The sequence below is a fragment of the Phodopus roborovskii genome, unplaced genomic scaffold, assembly GCF_943737965.1.
Source record: "Phodopus roborovskii unplaced genomic scaffold, PHOROB, whole genome shotgun sequence".
In the NCBI taxonomy this organism is placed as follows: Eukaryota; Metazoa; Chordata; class Mammalia; order Rodentia; family Cricetidae; genus Phodopus; species Phodopus roborovskii.
The window spans coordinates 5,320,828-5,341,321 of NW_026125059.1; the positions used below are offsets into that span (position 1 = coordinate 5,320,828).

The 20,494-nt window shown below is 49.9% G+C and overlaps 1 protein-coding gene across 1 annotated transcript; it reads right to left on the reverse strand.

Moving 5' to 3' along the window:
• Positions 1-2,838: 2,838 nt before the first annotated feature.
• On the reverse strand, positions 2,839-8,759 carry CUNH20orf85 (chromosome unknown C20orf85 homolog). Its single transcript, XM_051185425.1, has 4 exons — positions 8,671-8,759; positions 4,942-5,023; positions 3,540-3,641; positions 2,839-3,001 (listed from the first exon to the last, which is right to left on the reverse strand). The coding sequence occupies exons 1-4, from the start codon at positions 8,736-8,738 to the stop codon at positions 2,840-2,842; spliced, it is 414 nt and encodes a 137-aa protein (XP_051041382.1). The 5' UTR covers positions 8,739-8,759; the 3' UTR covers position 2,839.
• Positions 8,760-20,494: the final 11,735 nt, after the last annotated feature.

Genomic DNA, 20,494 nt, shown 5'->3' on the forward strand with positions numbered 1-20,494 from the left:
CATGTCCCTTCTGAAGCTGAAGGGGTCAGCCTTCCTGACCACATGGGGGGGCTGCTGGTGAGTTCCGGCCATCCTTGGCGTATAGATGTTCTCAAGTTTCTGAGGTCACCTGACTATAGTGTGTGTGTGTGTGTGTGTGTGTGTGTGTGTGTGTGTGTGTTCTCTTTGGGAGGCTCCAAAGCCCAGGATGAGTTCATCTCACTGTAACTAGCTACATGTGCAGTGACCTTATCTCTAGTTAAGTGAGTGAGTGAAGGAACAGGAGGTTGGACTTGACTTTTTTTTTTCTTGAGGGGGTGAATTACAGTTCAGTCCTTAGTGTCTTTTCTCAGGTCTAAAAGCCATGACATTCCCACATGACGACACACATGGAGCGTGATGACCGTGGCCACCACACTCAGAGATGGGGTCACCACCACATAAGCCTGTGCTCTTGAGGAGCCTCCATACCTTGGGGCTGAAGGAAGGATGATCAAAGGCAGTAATTGTGCCACCAGGAGCCAGGACATTTTTTCTGTTAGGAGGCCTGGCCCAGGCTCCAAGAGGCTGGCTCTGGGGAGTTAGCACCACGGTGGTCAGATAGCTGCTGGCTCAAATCTTTACCTGGAGGTTCTCAGAGAGAGGAGCTGGTCTGCTGGGGCTCCGGGCCCTGATTGTAGGGGATGCCCAGCGCTCTGGTGTTGGTGCCTATCAGCCATGAAAACCCTTGTGGAGAGAGGCGGAGGTCAATGCTCGGGACTGGGACAGGTCCTCCAGTCTCCCTCAGAGGAGGGACTCTGGTTTTAGTGACAGCTCTCCCAAACGAAGGCTCTCTCAGTCATGGAGACTCCTTCCTGCCCACGGTTTAGACAGGAGGAAGACACATCTCATTGTGTATGGGGCAGATGACTGACCACAGGTGGCTACCCTGCCGGCTCAGACCAGATCTGAAGAAGCTACAGATTAAAGAACACCATAGCTGGAGCTGCAGCTGCAGTCTGAACACCAGGGCTGGGCTGGAGCTGCAGCTGCAGTCTGAACACCAGGGCTGGAGCTGCAGCTGCAGTCTGAACACCAGGGCTGGAGCTGCAGCTGCAGTCTGAACACCAGGGCTGGAGCTGCAGCTGCAGTCTGAACACCAGGGCTGGGCTGGAGCTGCAGCTGCAGTCTGAACACCAGGGCTGGGCTGGAGCTGCGGCTGCAGTCTGAACACCAGGGCTGGGCTGGAGCTGCAGCTGCAGTCTGAACACCAGGGCTGGGCTGGAGCTGCGGCTGCAGTCTGAACACCAGGGCTGGGCTGGAGCTGCAGCTGCAGTCTGAACACCAGGGCTGGAGCTGCAGCTGCAGTCTGAACACCAGGGCTGGGCTGGAGCTGCGGCTGCAGTCTGAACACCAGGGCTGGGCTGGAGCTGCAGCTGCAGTCTGAACACCAGGGCTGGGCTGGAGCTGCAGCTGCAGTCTGAACACCAGGGCTGGGCTGGAGCTGCAGCTGCAGTCTGAACACCAGGGCTGGAGCTGAGGCTGCAGTCTGAACACCAGGCTGGGCTTCAGCTGCAGCTGCAGCTGCAGCTGGGTGCTTGCTTGGTGTGCACAAGGCCCCGGGCTTTACCCCAGCACTGCAGAAACCTGCTTTGGTATTTCCCACCTATAACCCTAGCACTTAAGAGGTGGGGCAGGAGGATCAGAAATTCAAATCCCTCAGTCATCTACTAGCTCCATGCCAGCCTGGGCTATGCGAACCCCTATCTCAGTGTCAGCAGAGACCTGGAACAGCTCCCACGACGTCCCTAACCCTGCCTCACAGTTGTTGAGGGTGCATGCTGCCCTGTCACGTGATGATCCTCCTCTCTGGCCACCTGCTGCTGCAGGACCAGCTGCAAAGTGGCAGAGCTGAGCAGGGGGAGGCAGAAAAACTATCAGCTGAGGTAACAGATGTCCACAGGGTGAGAACGGCCGGGTGTTGGGGTGGTGAGGCCAGACCATTGAGGTCAGGTGTGCTCAGCAAACTCAGGAAGGGACTTCCGGAAATCCACTTGGTGGCCTCGGCCTCGGCCTGGTGTCTGCCCTTGACGCTGTGGACTTCCTGAAGACACCTTAACAAGGAGCCTCAAGCTGTCTCATTCCTTCTGAAGAGAAGCTGGTGTCTGGGCATGGGATCCCTGGGCCAGAAGTTCATCATCAGTAGGAGGGTGGGAGAGGCCATGGAAGCTGACACAGGTTCCTGGGGACAGAGCGGAGGGTCGTGTGCAGGCTAGGCAAGCTCTCCATCATGGATCTACCTCTAGCCTTCTCTTTACTTTTATGTTCAGGATGGGTCTTCCTGAGTTTCCCAGGTTACCCGGTTCACTCTGCTCCTCAGGTAATCTTTGAATCTGTGTGCGATGACAGGTCTGTCCCACTGTGACTGAAGCTGGACAAGTGACTTAAAGATCCCATGTAGCTCAGGCTAGCTTCCCCCTTGATATGCCCTTGGACTTGTTTCTTCTGCGTCCATCTCCCAAGTGCTGGGATTGGTACCATGACCGGTTTCTGAGGTGCTGGAGGTTCATGCATGCACATAAGTCATCTACCAACTGAGCTACATCCCCAGCCACAGACAACACATGTAATGAAAAGTTAAACCACCATTTTCCAAAGCCGTAGTCAGACATCCGCAGTGTCAACAAACACAGACAAGCAAACATACAAATAAACCAGGGTGTCCATTTCACATCACTTTAGCCAAGAATCTCTGAAGCACTAGTAACTCTTGTTCTTCAAAACATCCATTGAGATGTGGGGAAGTGTCCTCAGTGAGGCTCACCCAGACATAGGTCACCCCTCCACCTCCCCCCCCCCCCCCAAGCAGAGGCAGTGGCATTTAGTGCACGCCTTGCTTGGGCCAGTGCAGCTCTCGGGCGTAAGCCCCTTTGCAGCTGCGGATCTCTCTGTCATGTTCCAAGCACTTGTTCAGGCCTGGCACCCCAGATCGCCATCCGATGAGGCCCTGGGTGGTCTTTGGGATTGGAGGTGATGGAAGGATCTGAAGTAGAAACACGGGGTTAGTCATAGCAAAGACTCCTTCCTGCCCACAGTGCTGATAGGAGGAAGACATGTGTTTCATTGTGGGGCAAATGACCACACGTGCCACACTAGTGTCTAAAGCTGCCCATAATGCCACATGAGGCCCAGCATGGAGAAGACAGAAAAACCAACATTAAGCAGTGTGTGCTGGTGTGTGTGTGTGTGTGTGTGTGTGTGTGTGTGCTGCAGGTTTGACTTCTGTTTCTGTTTCTTTGGTAACACTCTTACCAAAAGCAACCTGGGGAAGAAACAGCAGGCTGAGGTAGAAACCACAGAGGAATGTTGCTTGTGTTACATATGCAGGCGTGTGCGCAAGTATGTGTGCAATACTCACATGTACATGCAGATGCCTTACCAACAAGGTTCCCAGCCTGGTTGCAGGGCTCTTGTGTCTGCCCAGCATGACTGTATCCTCACCTCTAGTGGCTGGACAGACCACACTTTGCAGTAGGACTTACATCTTTCTTAGAAAATGGTGTACAAGCAGCCTGACAAACCTTGATATATTTGTCCATGGGGCTCACGGGCCGGACACAGAAGTGGCTGGGCAGCTCGATCTTGGGCTTTGGGGTGTGTGGTTTTTCTTCACCTTCCAGTAGCTGAAACAGAACCCCAGAGACAGGAACCTCAGGCCAAGGTCCTAGGACCTGGGCCCTTCCTTCACCCCGGAAGGCCACCACGTATGTCAGAAAGCACCCATGGGGATCCGAACTCAGGTGCACTGGTTCCAGCACAGCAGAGATGGTCAGGTGGCATCTAAGCTCCCGAGTTAGTTCCGAGTGGCACCTGCTGAGAATCCGCTACTACTCTTCCAGCCCAGGAACCAATACCCCCATCATCGGACCAGAGAAGACATCCTTGGTCATGAACTCAAACTACAAACTGAGCCAGTTCCAAGACCAAGCTTTCCAACAAGAAATGAATGGCCCATACCCTGGGAGAGTTTAAAGCCATTTAAAACTCCCTGGAAACCCAATTTAATTACACACGAGGAATATTAATAGCGAATCACTCTCCAACAGTACGTTATTAAGGCCTCTACTTTATGCATCGAATTTCAAACTGTATAACTGTCTAAGAATTTTTAAAGCCTCATTACAAATGGCATAATTTCAAAGCTACGTACTGGGTGGGCTGCGGGTGGGGCTTCCGATGCTGTGGGTTAAGAGGGTCTTATATCACTGTGTCCTGGCAGAGGAAGAGGACCTGGCTGAGGTCTGTCACACACGGGCCATACTGGACGCCCCCTGGGCATTATGAATGTCTACATAGTGGGTGTTTTTGGTTTTTTGTTTTTAAAAATAGGACCCACTCCCCAGAGAAGCAGGTTTGAGACTGGTGGAACCCCCCTCCCCCGAGCTTACGGTGGCTGCTTCTGTGATCAACACTGTCTCTGCCCATCTCACCACAACCCCGTGTGTGATTCTTGTCCCCTCTCATTCTGCCATCTGTCAGGACCCGGGCCGATCACGCTTTGGGGAACACCTTCCAGGGAAGCCACTGCTTCAGCTGTTCCTTACAGGTCCCCTCGTCTCCAGGCCCGCAGAGGGGTCCACACACCTTTGTCCTGACTACCCTGTATATGTATGTGTGTGAGTGTGTGTGTGAGTATGTGTGAGTGTATGTGTGTGCATGTGTGCGAGAGAGAGAGAGAGAGAGAGAGAGAGAGAGAGAGAGAGAGAGAGAGTGTGTGTGTACCTGTGCCTGCACATGTGGAAGCCTGCACATCGGGTGCCTGTTGCATGGCTGTCACCAACAAAGTCATCTCCTTAGATCCTCTCTCTCTCAGTTCATTTTTGCTGATTATCCAATGGAAGCTGACATCCATTTCCTGACATGACTGGGTCTGGGCTGGTGTCAGGGATGGGAAAGGGAGCCTCGGATGAACTTTTCAATTACCTTCTCCATGGAGGTCGTTAAATATCCCCACCTTGTTGGCCAGTTTTCCTGGGCCTCATATTCAGTCTTCAGACGGTATCTCCTGAGAAAAAGAGATTCTAAGTGGGAGGTACCGCTCTCGGAAAGGCCCGGTGCTTGCCTCTGTCTTGTGCACTCTGAGCGGCTAGCTGGTTTGCAGGGACTGTGAATGTGGCTGGAGAAGAGAGGGTTCAGTGCCCTTGACCGAGCCTCCCTGAACTTGTGGGGAGGCCCTGGCAGGAGGAGGGAAGAGATGGTATAGTGGGTGTAGTGTGGGGTCAGATGGGCCTGGGGCTGGCTGTGAGAGGGGCCTGGGAATACTAGGAGGCCCTACCTACCCTTAGAGGAAGAGCAGAAATGGCAGAAATGCCCATGGGATGGGATAGGGAGTTTGAAACGAGACACTTAGCCTTGGGCTCCTGTGAGTACAGACTTGGCAAGTGTGACCTTGACATCAGAAGAACATCCTTGAATGTTGTTCCCAGGTGCTCCACCCCTGTCCAATCCAGCCCGTTCTGGTTCACTACACATTAAACATCGTTTCTAGGTGCCCACACGTGAGCTGGGCTGAGGGGCAACTAGCTGGTGAGGCAATGCCTTAGTTCTGCAAACATGGAGTTCAACCTGATCCTTCAAGTTCCTTCTATTTGGGAATCAGAATCTGTACCCCTCGTGTGTGCGTGTGCGTGTGTGTGGATATGCAGATGTGTGTAAAGGTCAGAGGCCAACCTTGGGTGTTGTCTTAGTTAGGGATTCTGTTGCTGTGATGAAACACTATGATAAAAAGCAAGTTGGGGATGAAAGGGTTTATCTGGCTTTCACTTCAGTGACTCTGTTCATCACAGAGGAAGTGAGAACAGGAACTCAAACAGGACAGGGACCTAGAGGCAGGAACTGAAGCAGAGGCCATGGAGGGGAGCTGCTCCCCATGGCTTGCTCAGCTGCTTTTTCACAGAACCCAGGTCCACCAGCCCAGCGATGACTCCACCCACCATGGGCTGGGCCCTTCCCTCGTCAATCACTAATTAGGAAAATGCCCTACAGGCTTGCCCACAGCCTCATCTTATTGAGGCATTTTGTCAATCGAGGCTCCTCCTCTCCAATGACTTTAGCTTGCATCAAGTTGACGTAAACTCCCTGGCACAACCGCCATTCTTCAGGAGCCCTCTCAGTAGGACCTGGGGCTCAGGCTTTACTGACTGACTACCAGAAAGTTCCAGGGACCGTCCTATCTCTCCCTTCCACACTGTGGAATTGTAAGTGTTCACCACACACCTGGCTTTTTACATGGGCTCTGGAGGTCAAACTCGGTCTTTATCCTTGTGTGCAAACACTTTCCAGGCTGAGCCCTCTCAGCCCTGGAGTGTGTCTGTGTTCATGTATGCTTATGTACATGTAGTGCTTGAGTGTGTGCATGTGTGTATACATTTAGTGCTTGAGTGTGTCCACGCATTTGCATACTTAGAGTATGAGTGTGTGCATGTGTGTGCAGTTAGTGTTTGAGTGTGTGCATGTGTATGCACAGTTAGTGTTTGAGTGTGTGCATGTGTATGCACAGTTAGTGTTTGAGTGTGTACATGTGTGTATAGTTAGTGTGTGAGTGTCTGTGTGCATGTATGTGCAGTCAGTGTTTGAGTGTGTACATGTGAGTGTACAGTTAGTGTTTGAGTGTGTGCATGTGTATGCACAGTTAGTGTTTGAGTGTGTGCATGTGAGTGTACAGGTAGTGTTTGAGTGTGTGCATGTGAGTGTACAGGTAGTGTTTGAGTGTGTGCATGTGTGTGCAGTTAGTGTTTGAGTGTGTGCATGTGAGTGTACAGTTAGTGTTTGAGTGTGTGCATGTGTATGTACAGTTAGTGTTTGAGTGTGTGCATGTGAGTGTACAGGTAGTGTTTGAGTGTGTGCATGTGTGTGCAGTTAGTGTTTAAGTGTGTACAAGTGAGTGAACAGGTAGTGTTTGAGTGTGTGCATGAGTGTGAACATTTAGTATTTGAGTGTGTACATGTGAGTGCACATTTAGTTCTTGAGTGTGTGCATGCATTTGCATACTTAGTGTTTGAGTGTGTGCACGTGTGTGGGAGTCAGAGGACAGTTCACGGCGTTCTAGGATCTGAACTTGGCCCCCGCCTGCTGCTGTCACTGGAGCTCCAGAATCTATTTCTCATAAAGGTGTAGCCCACGTGAGTCCAAAAGAGGCTCACAAACGTGGCTGCAAACTTCCCGTAGCCACGTCACAAAGGAGGTAAAATATACAGCTCTCACGAATTTTCATGACACTGTTTTGGGGTGAATCTTTGAAATTAGTTAATTTCCCATTTCTAGTTAACCTCACATCTGACCATGTCCTTTTGAGGTCATGTTGGATACTGGAAAGCAGCTACTGGGCACTCAGTAGGGGCGGGGCCTTTTGATCTGAGTCTTGAAGGATAGGTAGGAGTTTGTGTAGTGGAGTTGGGGGGAAGAGGATAATGGGTGGTGATAAACACTCTGAAAACACTGGTATTGTTTAGTTCATGGGGAATGACACTGTTTTCCACTTGGGAGAATTTTACAGTTTCCTATAAAATGAACTTAACGCAATAGTCCTGATATGAAGCAGACTCTTCATCAGTCTCCATCATCAGCTGTCCCCACAGGTGTTAAAGGAGGTAACAAAAGTCACAGAGGTGGTTAATAGGGAGCTCTCAAGGTGAGCGGGAGGCCTGTCATCCCACATACTGAGGTGGCTGCATCAGGAGGACAGTGAATTCAAGGCCTGCCTGGGCAACTCAAAATTCAAAGAAAAATAAAACCGGGCTGTAGCTCAGTGGCAGAGCGCTTGGCCAGCGTTGAGGCCCCCCGAGTCATTCCCAGTGCTGAAAGAGAGGGGGGGAGGAGGGGCAGAGGAAGAGGGAGGGAGGGAGAGAGAGAGGAGGGAGGGGAGGAGGGAGGGGAGAGGGAAAGAGACAGAAAGAGACAGAGAGAGGAGGGAGGGGAGGAGGGAGGGGAGAGGGAGAGAGACAGAGAGAGAGGAGGGAGGGGAGGAGGGAGGGGAGGAGAGACAGAGAGAGGAGGGAAGGGAGGAGGGAGAGGAGGGGAGAGGGAGAGAGACAGAGAGAGAGGAGGGAGGGGAGGAGGGAGACAGAGGGAGGAGGGAGGGGAGGAGGGAGGGAAGAAGGGAAGAAGGGAAGGGACATATGTTCTTGCATCTAAGGTCTACATCAGACCCTTCCTATAGTGGTTAAAATGTCAAATAATGGACTACTACTTGGCATTCAAAAATATCCATTACAAAAGTCTGCTGGACACAAATCTTTTAGAGAATAGATTTTTGTTGCTTTTGGAGACAAGGTCTCTCTATGTAGATCAGCAGACAGAGATCTGCTGGTCTCTGCATCTCCAGTGCTAGGCTTGTGACACCACACCCAGCCCTGGGTCTTTTAAAATTAAATTTTCTTCTCATTTAAAAGAATCTAGGAAAGCCAAGAAAGGCCGATGTTGTCAAAAATGAACATTTTAATTTTGCTTCTTTTTAAATTCCCTACTTGAATCCTTCCAGTCTCCGCGGTGGGCAGGAGGCAGGGTCGGCCAGACTGAGGTGTCTCTGTGTCCCTAACATTGCCCCCTCTCATCCAGATTCCCGATTATCCTAAGAGCACTCCTGTTGTTCCCAGGTCTTGGGGAAACTGAGGCCGCCAAGGTGCGCACGTGGCCCAGCCCAGTGGGCCTTACCAGATCTCGTCCTGGGCCACAAGGTTCATGCGCTCTGCGGCCGTGGTGCTGAGCGGCTTCTGTGCCATGGCTCTGGGGTCTCCACAAACCGCAAACTGAGTCCTCTTGCCCAAGACTCTGTCCTTTGTCACTGGGAGACCGGTTGCCAGGTAACACACGATGACGCGTAGGTGGAGGCGGAGACGGAGACACACCTGCAGGGGAGGAGGGGTCCCTGGAACTTGCTGCTGGCCTCTGCCCTCTGAGCGCCCAGGGGTCACCCTGTCACGGGCCCCTCTGAGAGCCGTCTAGCCCTGACACCAACATCCCCACTCTTGATACTGGGAATTGCGCCCAGAGCACGGCACACGCTTCACCATCCACCTACATCCCCATCCCCAGCGTCGTCTTTTTTTTTTAACGTGTTTAAAATTTTGATACAGGGTCTCCTAAGCCAGGCAAGCCCAAGCTTCGAGATAATCCCTTGTCAGCTACCTGAGTAGTCAGGATGGCCTGGCTTGTCCCTGGGCCTTTTCAAACCTTAAACCTCAAACATGGAGGTTAGCACATCCATCCAGGTGCAGGATCCCAAGAACACAGACAGAGCTTAGAGATGGCTCTTAGAACACACCCTCCTGCCGGACCCTGGACATCACAGACCAGCACTGCTAGTCACCTCCAGCCGTTGCAGATGCTACTCTGCCCTCTCCTTCCCTCCCTGTAGAGCTTGGCTGGGCCTCCGCTGGATCTAGTGTGGGCTGACTTGTCTAGCCAGGTTTGTCTTGTCTGCTGAAATTTGTGGGATGTCGTTTGTGTTTCCTGAGAGTCCTCACGTGCGCCTTTTAAACCCTCGTAGTATTCTGCCCCCTGCTCAAGGACAGTTCCTCTCAGTGGCTTGGCCTGCATTCATGCCTGGGTAGGTCCTCGGGTAGGCTTATGAAGTAGCAACAAAATAACTTTATGCCTGGGGGTCACCATGGCATGAGGACCTGTATTTAAAGGTCGCAGCATTAGGTAGATTGAGGCCCACTGGGCTAGATCAAATTATCCCATGGACAAGTCTATGGGTGTGGTCCTGATTGTTAATTGGTGCAGGAGGGCCCAGCCCACTGTGGGCAGCTCCATTCCTTATGCAGGTCGTCCTGGACTGTAGAGGGGCAGCTAAGCATAAGCCAGAGCAGTCAGCTGGCATGTCCTGCCGTGTTCCCCTGACTGTGGCCCGAACGCTCCGTGGTGGCAGCTGACTCAGTGTGCCCTGAGTTCCTGCCCTGACTCCCTCCACTTTGAACTGTGACCCAGAAGGGTAAAGCTGAAAGAAGCCCTCGCCTCCCCTATGTTGCTTTTGGTCAGAGTATTCGTCGCAAAGACGGAAAGGAACCTAGGAACCTAGGCCACCCACCCACCAGCAGGGTGGCAAGATGAAAGAGCAAAGCTGTACACACAACCTCTACCCGGCAGACCGGCTCCCCAAACACCAGTGGCCTGTGCTTGGTGGCTCTGACAGAACCCTCAGTTTCCATGTTTCTGAATTCCTCTTTTGCATACAGGCCTGGTGGGGGGATGTGCTTCCCTGAATGCCTGCCATTGCGCCTGGGAGCTGATGTCTCCAGTTCTAATGCGTGAATCCCTTTTCCTCTAATATTTGGAATAAAATATTTCCAAGTCTCTGGAAGTTTCCTTGTCTAACTCTCTCTCTCTCTCTCTCTCTATCTATCTATCTATCTATCTTTTTTTTTTTTTTTTTTTTTTTTTTTTTTGGTCGTACTTGTTCTTCTGAGCAGATTTGAAACAGAAACAGACAGGAGACTACTAGTCTTGCTGGCCACATGTGGGAAACTCAGAAAATATTTACAGCTTTGAGGTTCACTGTGCTCCCATGTATGAATATTTTTGGCCTTTGTTCAGTTCTCTGGGACAGCTCTTTTTTTTTTTTAATTTTTATTTCTCAATTTGCTTTATGAAAGTTGTTCCCACTCTGATGAGAGACAACTGCTTCTTTTATGGTTTGTTTTTGTTTTGTTTTTAAGCTTAACACTTTTCTTTTTTATTGGATGCTCTGCTTTTCTTTCTTTAACCTAAGAGTGCTTCGTTGAGGAGTGGTCTCCGCGTGCCCTTCGGTGCTCCCATTTCCTCTTGTTTATCCCAGGAGCCCCTACCGTGGAATGTTCCGTCCACATTTGATGGTGTCTTCCCACCTCAGTTAATCCAGAAACACCCTCACAGACAAGCTCTGCGATTCCCCTCCTAGGCGAATCTAGGTTTCATCTGGGCTAGTCTCAATGGTGGGCGAAGCTGTCCAGGAGAGGCGCTGCCCACACAGGGCTAGACGTGTTTGAAGGAAAAGGAGTTCATGTGGTGGGATGGGGAGAAAGCAGGCGGCACCTGCATTCTGCTCCAGGAAGTGTCACCCTTTGTCACAGGGAGGCCTCCAGTGGCCATTCTTTATGCATTTCTCAACAAGTGTTACAGAGTCACTTACTATTCCCAGAAACAGCAAAAAGGAGCATCGCTAGATCTAGGCTTGGCAGTCCTTGCAGGTTGAATAGTTTGTTTGTTCATTTTTCATTGCTATAACAAAATGCCTCAAGCAGTTAAGAAAAAATGGATCATTTGCTTAATAGTTCCCGAACTCCAAGAGCACAGTGCTGGCTTCCGCTCAGCTCCAATGAGGTCATCATGGAAGACGACATCACAATGGCTGGAGTGTAGCAGAAGGAAGAGCTGGTGTTATTTTCGTAGCTGCCACCTCAAGGAGAGCTGATGTGTGCTCCATACGACCCACACTGGTCCCACACCCATCAACAGCCCCAATTGGTTTTCCTGTGCTGTGACAGAAACAATTTGAGAAGGAAGGGTTTCTCCAGGGTTATAGATTAGGGGATTATTTCATCATAGTGGGTGTCTTAGTCACTGTTCTATTGCTGTGAAGAGGCACCATGACCAAGGTAATCCTTATAAAACAAAGCATTTAATTGGAGGCTTGTTTACCATTTCAGAGGGTCAGTCCATTATCTTCATGGTGGGGAGCATGGTGCTGGAGCTGGGAGCTGAGAGCTTTACATCCTGATCCACAGGGAGCCGAGAGAGAGAGAGAGAGAGAGAGAGAGAGAGAGACAGACAGACAGACAGACAGACACATACAGAGATAGACACAAATGACATATAGACACAAGAGACAGAGAAAGACAGAGAGACAAAGAGAGAGATACACAGAGAAAGACACAGAGACAGAGACATACAGAGGTAGACACATGACATATAGACACGAGAGACAGACACACAGAGAGAGACAGAGAGAGACAAAGAGAGAGATACACACAGAGAAAGAGACACAGAGACAGAGACAGGGAAGACACATACAGAGACAGAGACACATGACATAGAGAAATGAGACAGACACAGAGACAGAAAGACACAGACACCCAGACACACACACACACACACACATACACACACACACACACACAGAGAGAGAGAGAGAGAGAGAGAGAGAGAGAGAGAGAGAGAGACTAGGCCTGGCATGAGCTTTTGAAACCTCAAAGCCCACCCCCTAGAGCCTCTAGCAAGGCCACCTTCCCAACCCTCCCTAGACAGCCCACCAACTAGGGACTAACCATTTGATTACATGAGCCTATGAGGCCAGTCTCATTCAATCACCACAGTGAGCAACAGTGGCCGCGGGAGGGGAAGGTATGTGACAGGAACAGGAAGCTGGCTGGTCACATGGCATCCTTGGGAAGTAAAGAAGAGAGCCCCAATGACCTCCCGTGACATACTTCTCCAACAAGGCTTCCTCCTTCTAGAAGTTCCAGATGCTTCCCAAACAGCATCACCAGCTGGGAACCAAATGTCTGACACATGAGCCCTGGGGGACATGTTTCATTTAAAGCACAGATGAGCCAGAAGCTGCAGTGTGCAGATGCTCCAAAAGAAACATTGTGTCCTGAGGAACATTGTGTCCTGAGAGAGGCTCCTCCAAACCCTGGAAGGAAGCATCTCACACGCCCCAGAAATCCCTGAAACTGACAGGACTCACTAGGCCCCTCCTTCCCCAGGGTCATGTGAGCAGAAAGGGCTGCTGGGTTGGGGGAGTCTCCCACCTGTTGAGCTGCCTGCAACCCTGGTAGGGAGCTCCGGGGAGGCAGCGTGTTTGAGTTGCTGCTCTTGCTGGGGTGGGTTTTCCGCTGACGCACCTGCCTCTGAGTTAGCTATGATCTGTGGTCGTGCCGCTCTGAGCGCTCCCAATCCCCTCACCTTGCTAGAAGTCACCCCTCACTCATATCCCTGTGAGTGGCTCCAGTACACTCACCGCTTTGCCAGCTTGGACTTTGGTGCAGTCATTTCTTTGCTCTGTCCTTGGTGTCCTATCTGGAGCGAGGACACGCCTGTTCACGCCTCCCCAGGAAAAGCCATGCAATAGAAACTTAAATGCTTTAGAAGAATTGAAGCTGGGATAGAGACAGAGATAGAGGCTGGGAGACACGGAGGAGGGGCGTGGCTGGATGGGTCTTGGGGTATCTCCTGCCTCCTGATCCCTCCCCAGTAGTTTTGTTTTGCAGATGGCAGGTGTCCTTGGAGTCGTGACCATTTCCCAGTGAACCTCTTTCTCTGCCCCTGGAAGGCCCTGTGGGTAACTGGTCATTACTCTGTCCAGTCCTGGCTCCCAGTGCCCCTGGCTGTTGAGAATCTTGGCCCATCTCACCCACACATATTTGCAGCATCGTATTTGACACCAAGGCTTGGTTAGATTCCAAGGAAGCCTGATGGAGAAGGCACATTCCCTAGCCCACCTCCTTGCTGGGAGCCAGGGAAACTGCTGGACTCTGGGGATACCCACGTGGCTGCCCCCCTCTCCAGGGAGCGCCTGGCGCCATCCTTAGCTTTTCCTTTTAACAGCCTCGTTCCCGTACTGTGATGAAGTAGACCTCCCTTTCCCATGGTGCTTGCCCACTGGGGGTTTGAACAGTCAATCTCACCCAACACAGAGCCATTGAGAGTCCTGGCCAAGACGGCTCTCGGTTAGCATACAGATGTGATAAATGCGCCAAATCAGCACTGAGGGAGAGGAGGGTATTGGGAGTGTCAGGCCGCTGTTCCTGCTGCGTATGAGTGACCACGCCGGGTAGGGCATCCCGAGCAAGTGCAAAGCAACCACAAAAATCTGAGGACTGGGCTGTAGCCCAGTGAGTAGTGTTTGTCTAGAATGCACACAACCTGGTTCTAGCCCCTGCACTACATAAACTGGGTAGGGTGGTGCATGCCTGTAATCCCAGCGCTGGAAGTGGATAAGGCAGGCCAGAAGTTCAAAGTCACCCTTTACTACGAAAGGCCGGCCTCGAGGTGGGATCTCAATAACACACACACAAACAACATCTTAGAAGTCCTGCCAAGTTGGTGCAAAGCAAGGCTCTGTGGTATGTCCCTGTCTTCCTCTTTGGGAAGACATGGAATGGCCCTCACTCCCTCTTCCCCTCACCCCCTGTTCCCCTCTCCCCCCCCCCCCATCAGCTGCAGACCAGAGACAGGAGTATCAATATCCAACTTCAAATCCCTCTGTTCCTGCAGGCTCAAGTCAAGCTCTGAGTGCTGCTTGGAAGTGGTTTCCTACAGAGGTGGGTATGCTGTACACAGAGCCTGTTGCACATGAGAAAGAGAGGGGGGGGGGAGGGAGGGAGAGAGCTCCCCCTCCCGCTCGCTCCTTCTGCCTGTGAAAGGCAGGGGGTCTTAAGACATTTTAATGCCTTTCATATTCCTTGCTCCAAATATATTATTTCAGTACAATAGTTTCTTTGCGGGAGAATTGCTTAAATGATTCAAAATGGATTTAAAAATCTATTTCAAGTTTTAATTTTATGCACAGAACATTAATGAGCGGAGCGCCTTGGAGACCGCCTGTCAGTTTAACGTATCTGCAAAATCCTCATCGCAGGGTTACCCCATCTAAATCCTTTTAGAGGGAAGAAACTCGCAATTATTTTTTTTCTTAGGGGATGTCAGAAAGTATATTATTTTGAAATTATATTTTGATCCCAGAGTTCTATGCAAAATATTGTGAGGGACTGGGTATGCCGACTCTTGGACACTAAATGTTTTCCGAAGTCCCAAGAGGAAAAGCAGCAGTGTCCTTCATTATGTCCCTCTCTCTCCCAGAAACACCCTGAGTTACAGTGAAAAACAAAACTGGAAACTTAGCCTCCACCATGTGTGACCACAGACCCCCAAAATGCGTTGGGGGGTTAGATACAAACAGAAGCAAATTGAAGAGATGAAAAATCCATAACTCATGTAGACAGATAAAAGTTCTAGAGTAATTAAAGAGTACAATACAGCAGACACACAGTTTCTCTCCCAAAGGAGTGATTTGTGTGAATGTGTGTGAGAGTGTGTGTGGAGGGGTAGTGTGTAAATGTGTGTATGAGTGTGATTGTGTGTGACTGTGAGTGTAGATTGAGAGAATGTGTGTGTGGGTTAGTACGTGAATGTGTGTATGAATGTGAGTATATATAAATGTGAGAGTATGCATGAGTGTGTGTGTGTGTGTATGAGTGATTTGTGTGAGTGTGAGAATATGAGTGTGTATGGGTGTGAGTGTATGTGTGTGAGTGTGTGAAAGTGTGTGTGTGTATGAGTGAGTGAATTTGTGAGTGAATTGTAAGGGTGTGTGTGCATCTACAGGTGCTTGCCCTGTGTGCCCGCCCACATGTGGAGGCCAGATGAACATGTCACACTCTTACATTCTCAGTGTCTGCCCTGTTCCCTACTGAACCAGAAACTCACTGGCCTTCCCTAGACGGGCTGCCCAGCAAGTCTCAGAGATTGGGCATGTGTGCTCATAACTGCCCTTTACATGGACCTGGGGGGGGTGGCTGGGACCCAAACTTGGGGGTCCTCAAGCTTGCTCAGCAAGTGCACTGAGCTGTCTCCCAGTCCTGGGAATTATCCCCTCCCCCGTTTTATTAAAATTACTTGTGATGTTTTTGCTTACTGAGGATCTCACACGCGTACACTTGTTTAGATCATACCCCCCTCTGATCTCCCCAGATCCCTCCGGGTAGTTACGTCTGAGGTTGATGGACTTCCGGGCATTCTTTCTTCTTTCCAGTCTGTACTGAGGTGTTTCCCGTTTTGTGATACAGCAGCAGGATGCAGGAGGCCAAGCTGACTTTTCTTGAGTCCATTATATCCTTCAGAAAACCTGTTATTCACACTCTACCCACCCTATGGAGCCATCATTGTCTTAATGCTTTAAAAACAAAACCAAAAAGCCCTTTAAAATATACTTATTTCAAAGGAAGGGTAAGGCCATTACCCTGTTGAGGTAATAGAGGTTGCCATCCCGGTATGATTAGATTCTGGCCTCTGCACTGGCGTCTTGTATTCAGAGAGGGGCTTTTACACTTTGTTTCTGGCCAAAAGGCCAGGAAACCAAGTTTAAAGCTAGGATGTCTTGTATTCAGGCAAGGGCTCCGCCCAGGAGCTGCAGAAACTGCATGAGCAGCCCTAGGGTGAGGCCTCTGACAGGCTAACCTCCTTGGAGGGCATTCTCAGTAGGAGGGAATAAAAGGAACAGCTCTGCTCATGTGTTTCTGAGATGGTCTTCTTCTGGGGAACCCAGGGTTTTCTGCACGTTAGGCAAGCTCTCCACGGCCGAGCCGCATCCCCAGCCCCTTGTTGGTTAGTTTGTTGTTGAGATTGATTTAGGTGAGGCAGGCTGGCCTCCGAGTGTCACGATTATGGATGTGTGCATCACTCTCCTTATGACTTCTGGTGCACACCTCCTGCACTAGCTTATGGCCACGCCCCTCTGTCATCCCTTCCAAGGCCAGCCTGCAGTCTTCTCCTTCCTTGCCTGATGGCCATGCTCTCAGAGGCGCACTCAGATCCAGGCTAACATGCATTCTCCTGCTGCCAAACGCCCAGAATTCCCGGTTCTGATTTAATTGTGTGGACTTAACTTGCCGGTGGAGTGTTTGGGGATGGTCTGAAATATTTAGAGAAATTTGTGGCCAGTGACAACTAGATACCCCTCCCGCCCTGTCTCCCTCCCTCCTTCCTTCCTTCCTCCCTCCCTCCCTTTCTTCTTCCTCCCTCCCTTCCTTCTTCCTTCCTCCTTCCTTCCCTCCTTCCTCCCTCCCTCCTCCCTCCTTTCTCCCTCCCTCCTCCCTCCTTCCTTCCCCCCTCCTTCCCTCCCTTCCTTCTCCCTTCCTCCTTCCCTCCTCCCCTCCCTCCTCCCTTCCTTCCTTCATCTCTCCTTCCATCCTTCCTTACTCCCAACTTCCTCCATCCTTTTCCATTATCTTTCTTTTTAAATAGAGTATGGGATTACTGACCCAGTGAAGCTGAGGCGAGTCCAGGTGCAGAATGGCGGGTCTGGGACCCAAACATGGAAAGTCTCCTCTATGCTTGCATCTCAGGACTTTCCTTCCAGATACTGAAGAGTTTGCCCCATTGGCAAGTCAGTCACTTCAGAAAGGGTGGGGGAGCGGGAAATCCACAACCAATCTCTTTAAAGGTTAAAAGGGGATTCCATGGCATAGAAATGCACATCTTGTTTTTGAATGGATTTTCATTTATTGATACAAATTTAAGGTCAATTTTGTGATATGTATATTTCTCCTCTTGTTTAGGTATTATGCTTATACTTTATGCTGTATGAACTGGACATGCAGGACCCACAGAAAAGTGACTACTGAAACAAGATGGACATTGCTGTAGGGTTCCTGCTTCATGGAAGAGTCTGCGAGACATTCTGCAGGACACAGAGAAAAGTGACTGACAAACTGCCAACACAGATGGACAGTTTAAAGTTTCCTGCTTTGCTGAGGAGTCTGCCAGACACACTATGGCCTATGGGCTGAAGATGGAACATTACAGAAGAACTTCTGGTGACAGACCAGGCGAGTTGTCTCTGTTATTTCTAAAGTTTACATATTATCCTTCTGTGGCCTTTGATGGAGTTGAAGACAGATAGTTGTGGTTATAGTTTTCCTTAGTTAGGATTAAAGCTAAGTTACCTATAGGACTTTAGACTCACAAAGATAGGATAGATGATGGAATAATTTCTTTAAATCTTGCTAAATGTTAATGGACTAAATATTGTGAACTGTGGTTCTTGTTTGATAACTTTTTTGTTATATATTTTACTATGTTAAAGTTAAAACCCTTCTTTTTATTTAGACAGGAAAGAGGAGATGATGGGAGATGTCATTCTGTAAATATGTTTCTCTCATTGGTTAATGAGTAAAGCCCTGTTGGCCAATAGGAAAGCAAGTAGGAGACAAGGAGGATTCTGGGAGATGTAGTAAAGAGTCACTCGGGTAAGATAAGACCACATGAAGACACTTAGATGAATAGAAATGGGTTAATATTTAAGACAGAGCTAACCAATAAATGTTAGTAACAGGCCAACAGCTTTATAACTAATACAGCGTCTCTGTGTGTTATTTGGGGCTGACACAGCTCTGGGACTAGGCTGGTGGGAAAACTGCTCATAACAGGAAGGTACTGCTAGAAAGGCCTTATAGGCCCTGGGACAGGAGCTAGGGTTCTGTATTAGGACATTAGAAAGCCCAGGAAGGCTCTCTTTTCTGCTGCCCCTCTGAAGAGGCAGGCAGGACTTTGCCTCTCTCCTTCCCTTGCCCCTCTCTCTTTCTCTCTCTGTCTCTCTTTCTCTCCCCTCTCCCTTCCCTTCCTCAAATAAAACGTTCTCCCCACATTTAAAAAGAAAAGAGAAAGAATGACAGAAAGTTCAGGAATCTGGGGGTTCTGAATGTAAACGATGCCATCTGGTGCACAGGCTCCAGCAAGAGTGTCTGCGTCTGTTTGGGGCGGACCTGGTCCTTTCCTGTAGTGGTCTCAGGCCACTGAAAATCCCCAAACCAGAGACTCAAACGCAAAAGCTTCAGGACAAAGTGGCCGGCCGAGCTGGTGTCCCTCCCACCTCAATGCCTGCAAATAGCTCAGAAGTAGAGTCCTCCCAGTGTATTTCCAAATAGCTTTCTGTGTCTCAGCTCAGCCTGAGGGACCAATGTGTTCATGGCTGGGCAGTAGCTAAGGGACACCTACGTGATCTGGGCCTTCCTATTTGGAAATTCCAGCAATGAAGGCCAACTCATCACTTCTTCAACAAATGTGTGTTGTGTGCTGTGTGCCAAGCCCTAAAAAATAGAGAGGAAGGTAGCTATCCCTACCACAGGAGAGCACATGGACAAAGTAGGCATTAAGCGTGCGCGCGAACACACACACACACAGACTCATACACACACATACTCACACAAAAAGACTCTCACACGCACACTCACACCTACACTCACACACATGCACACACAAACACTCTCTCACACATACATACACACTCACAAAAAATGCTCACACGCATACTTGTACATATACACACTCGCACATACACTCACACACATGCACACTCACACAAACACACTCACACACATACTCACATACACACACGCGCACACACATGCTCACACATACACTCACACACATGCACACTCACACACACACGCACACACGCATGCATGCCCTCTAGGAGCTTCTGGCCTTGTGTACCATTTTGGGCCTCTGATGCTGTTAGTGCTGTGACCCCAAGACTCTGAAGTCTGACTTCTTATTTGGGTTTTTGTAGAAGGCCACACCCATCCCTGAGCAGCCAAAGCACACACAGCATGGCCAGGGTCCCTGCATCTTCCTCAGATGAACCCTGAGGTGATGTGAAAGCCTAGGACTGAACTGCTTTTTGGAGTCTGGGGAACTGGAGTTTCCTTTGGACCTGATATGAATAGGTTAAAAGAATTAAAGGGAAATATAGTGTTCATGATCAAATAGAGACTCCAGAGAACTGCAAGCAAGTTATTTAAAAGATCCGATGAAAGTTTAGGACTGAGACATTAGAATGATGGAAGTTGAAACTCCCTATGGTCCTGAACATTGTATTCAACAGGGCCAAGGAGCTGGGAATTTGAAAGTCGCCAAGCTTCGACAGTCTGAAGGATGAAGAGAGGGACTTGAAGCAAAAGAGGCTCAGCTCATACCATCTGACATTTGGGGCTCTGATGTCTCAGAAGACGAAAATGAACAAGAACAGGGCAGGCCACACATGTGAACAAACAGCTAGAAACTTCCTAGAGTTGATGAGAAATGACAGCACACAGATTCCAGAAGCTTGGCTAACCCCAGACAAGGTGAACACAGCAAAGTGGAGAGTGTTGCCTGGACACGTGATAACGAAACTTAAAATACACAAAAGCCAGCTAGGCATGCATGGTGGCCAGTGCCAGCAACCCCAGTGCTTGAGGGGAATCGGCAAGAAGGCTGCAAGTCTGGAGGAAGCTTGGGCTCTGTAGAAAAATCCTATCTGAAAATCAATTCATTAATTTAATTAAAAATCAAAACACAGAAGAAGCTTGGAAGCAGTCAGAGAAGAATAACTGTTTTTTATGTGGAGGAGCGAGGAGGAGGTTGCCTGGCCTCTCTTGGAAACGGGCTAAAACTCAACAGATAGACATATTTGCAGCACGGATGGCAGCTCTCGTGTGTGTTGCACCAGCAAGTTCCTGCTGAGGTCTGCGACCCCAGCACCTCCCAGGGCAAGACAATAAAGGCTACACGACACACCTTGAGTCTAGATGCTAAGAGAGGGTATGGAGTTCATGCTTGCAAGGAATCCACAGCATACATGGATGAAGCACGGTACTCTAAGTTGGGACATCCAAAACATCAGTCCCCAGGGTGTCAGGCTCTCAACAGGGTACCCGGAGGGAATAGTTCCACTACATCCTCCACGAGGTGGCTACTCAGTCAGCATCACCACTCCCGGTTTACTGAGGTGGAA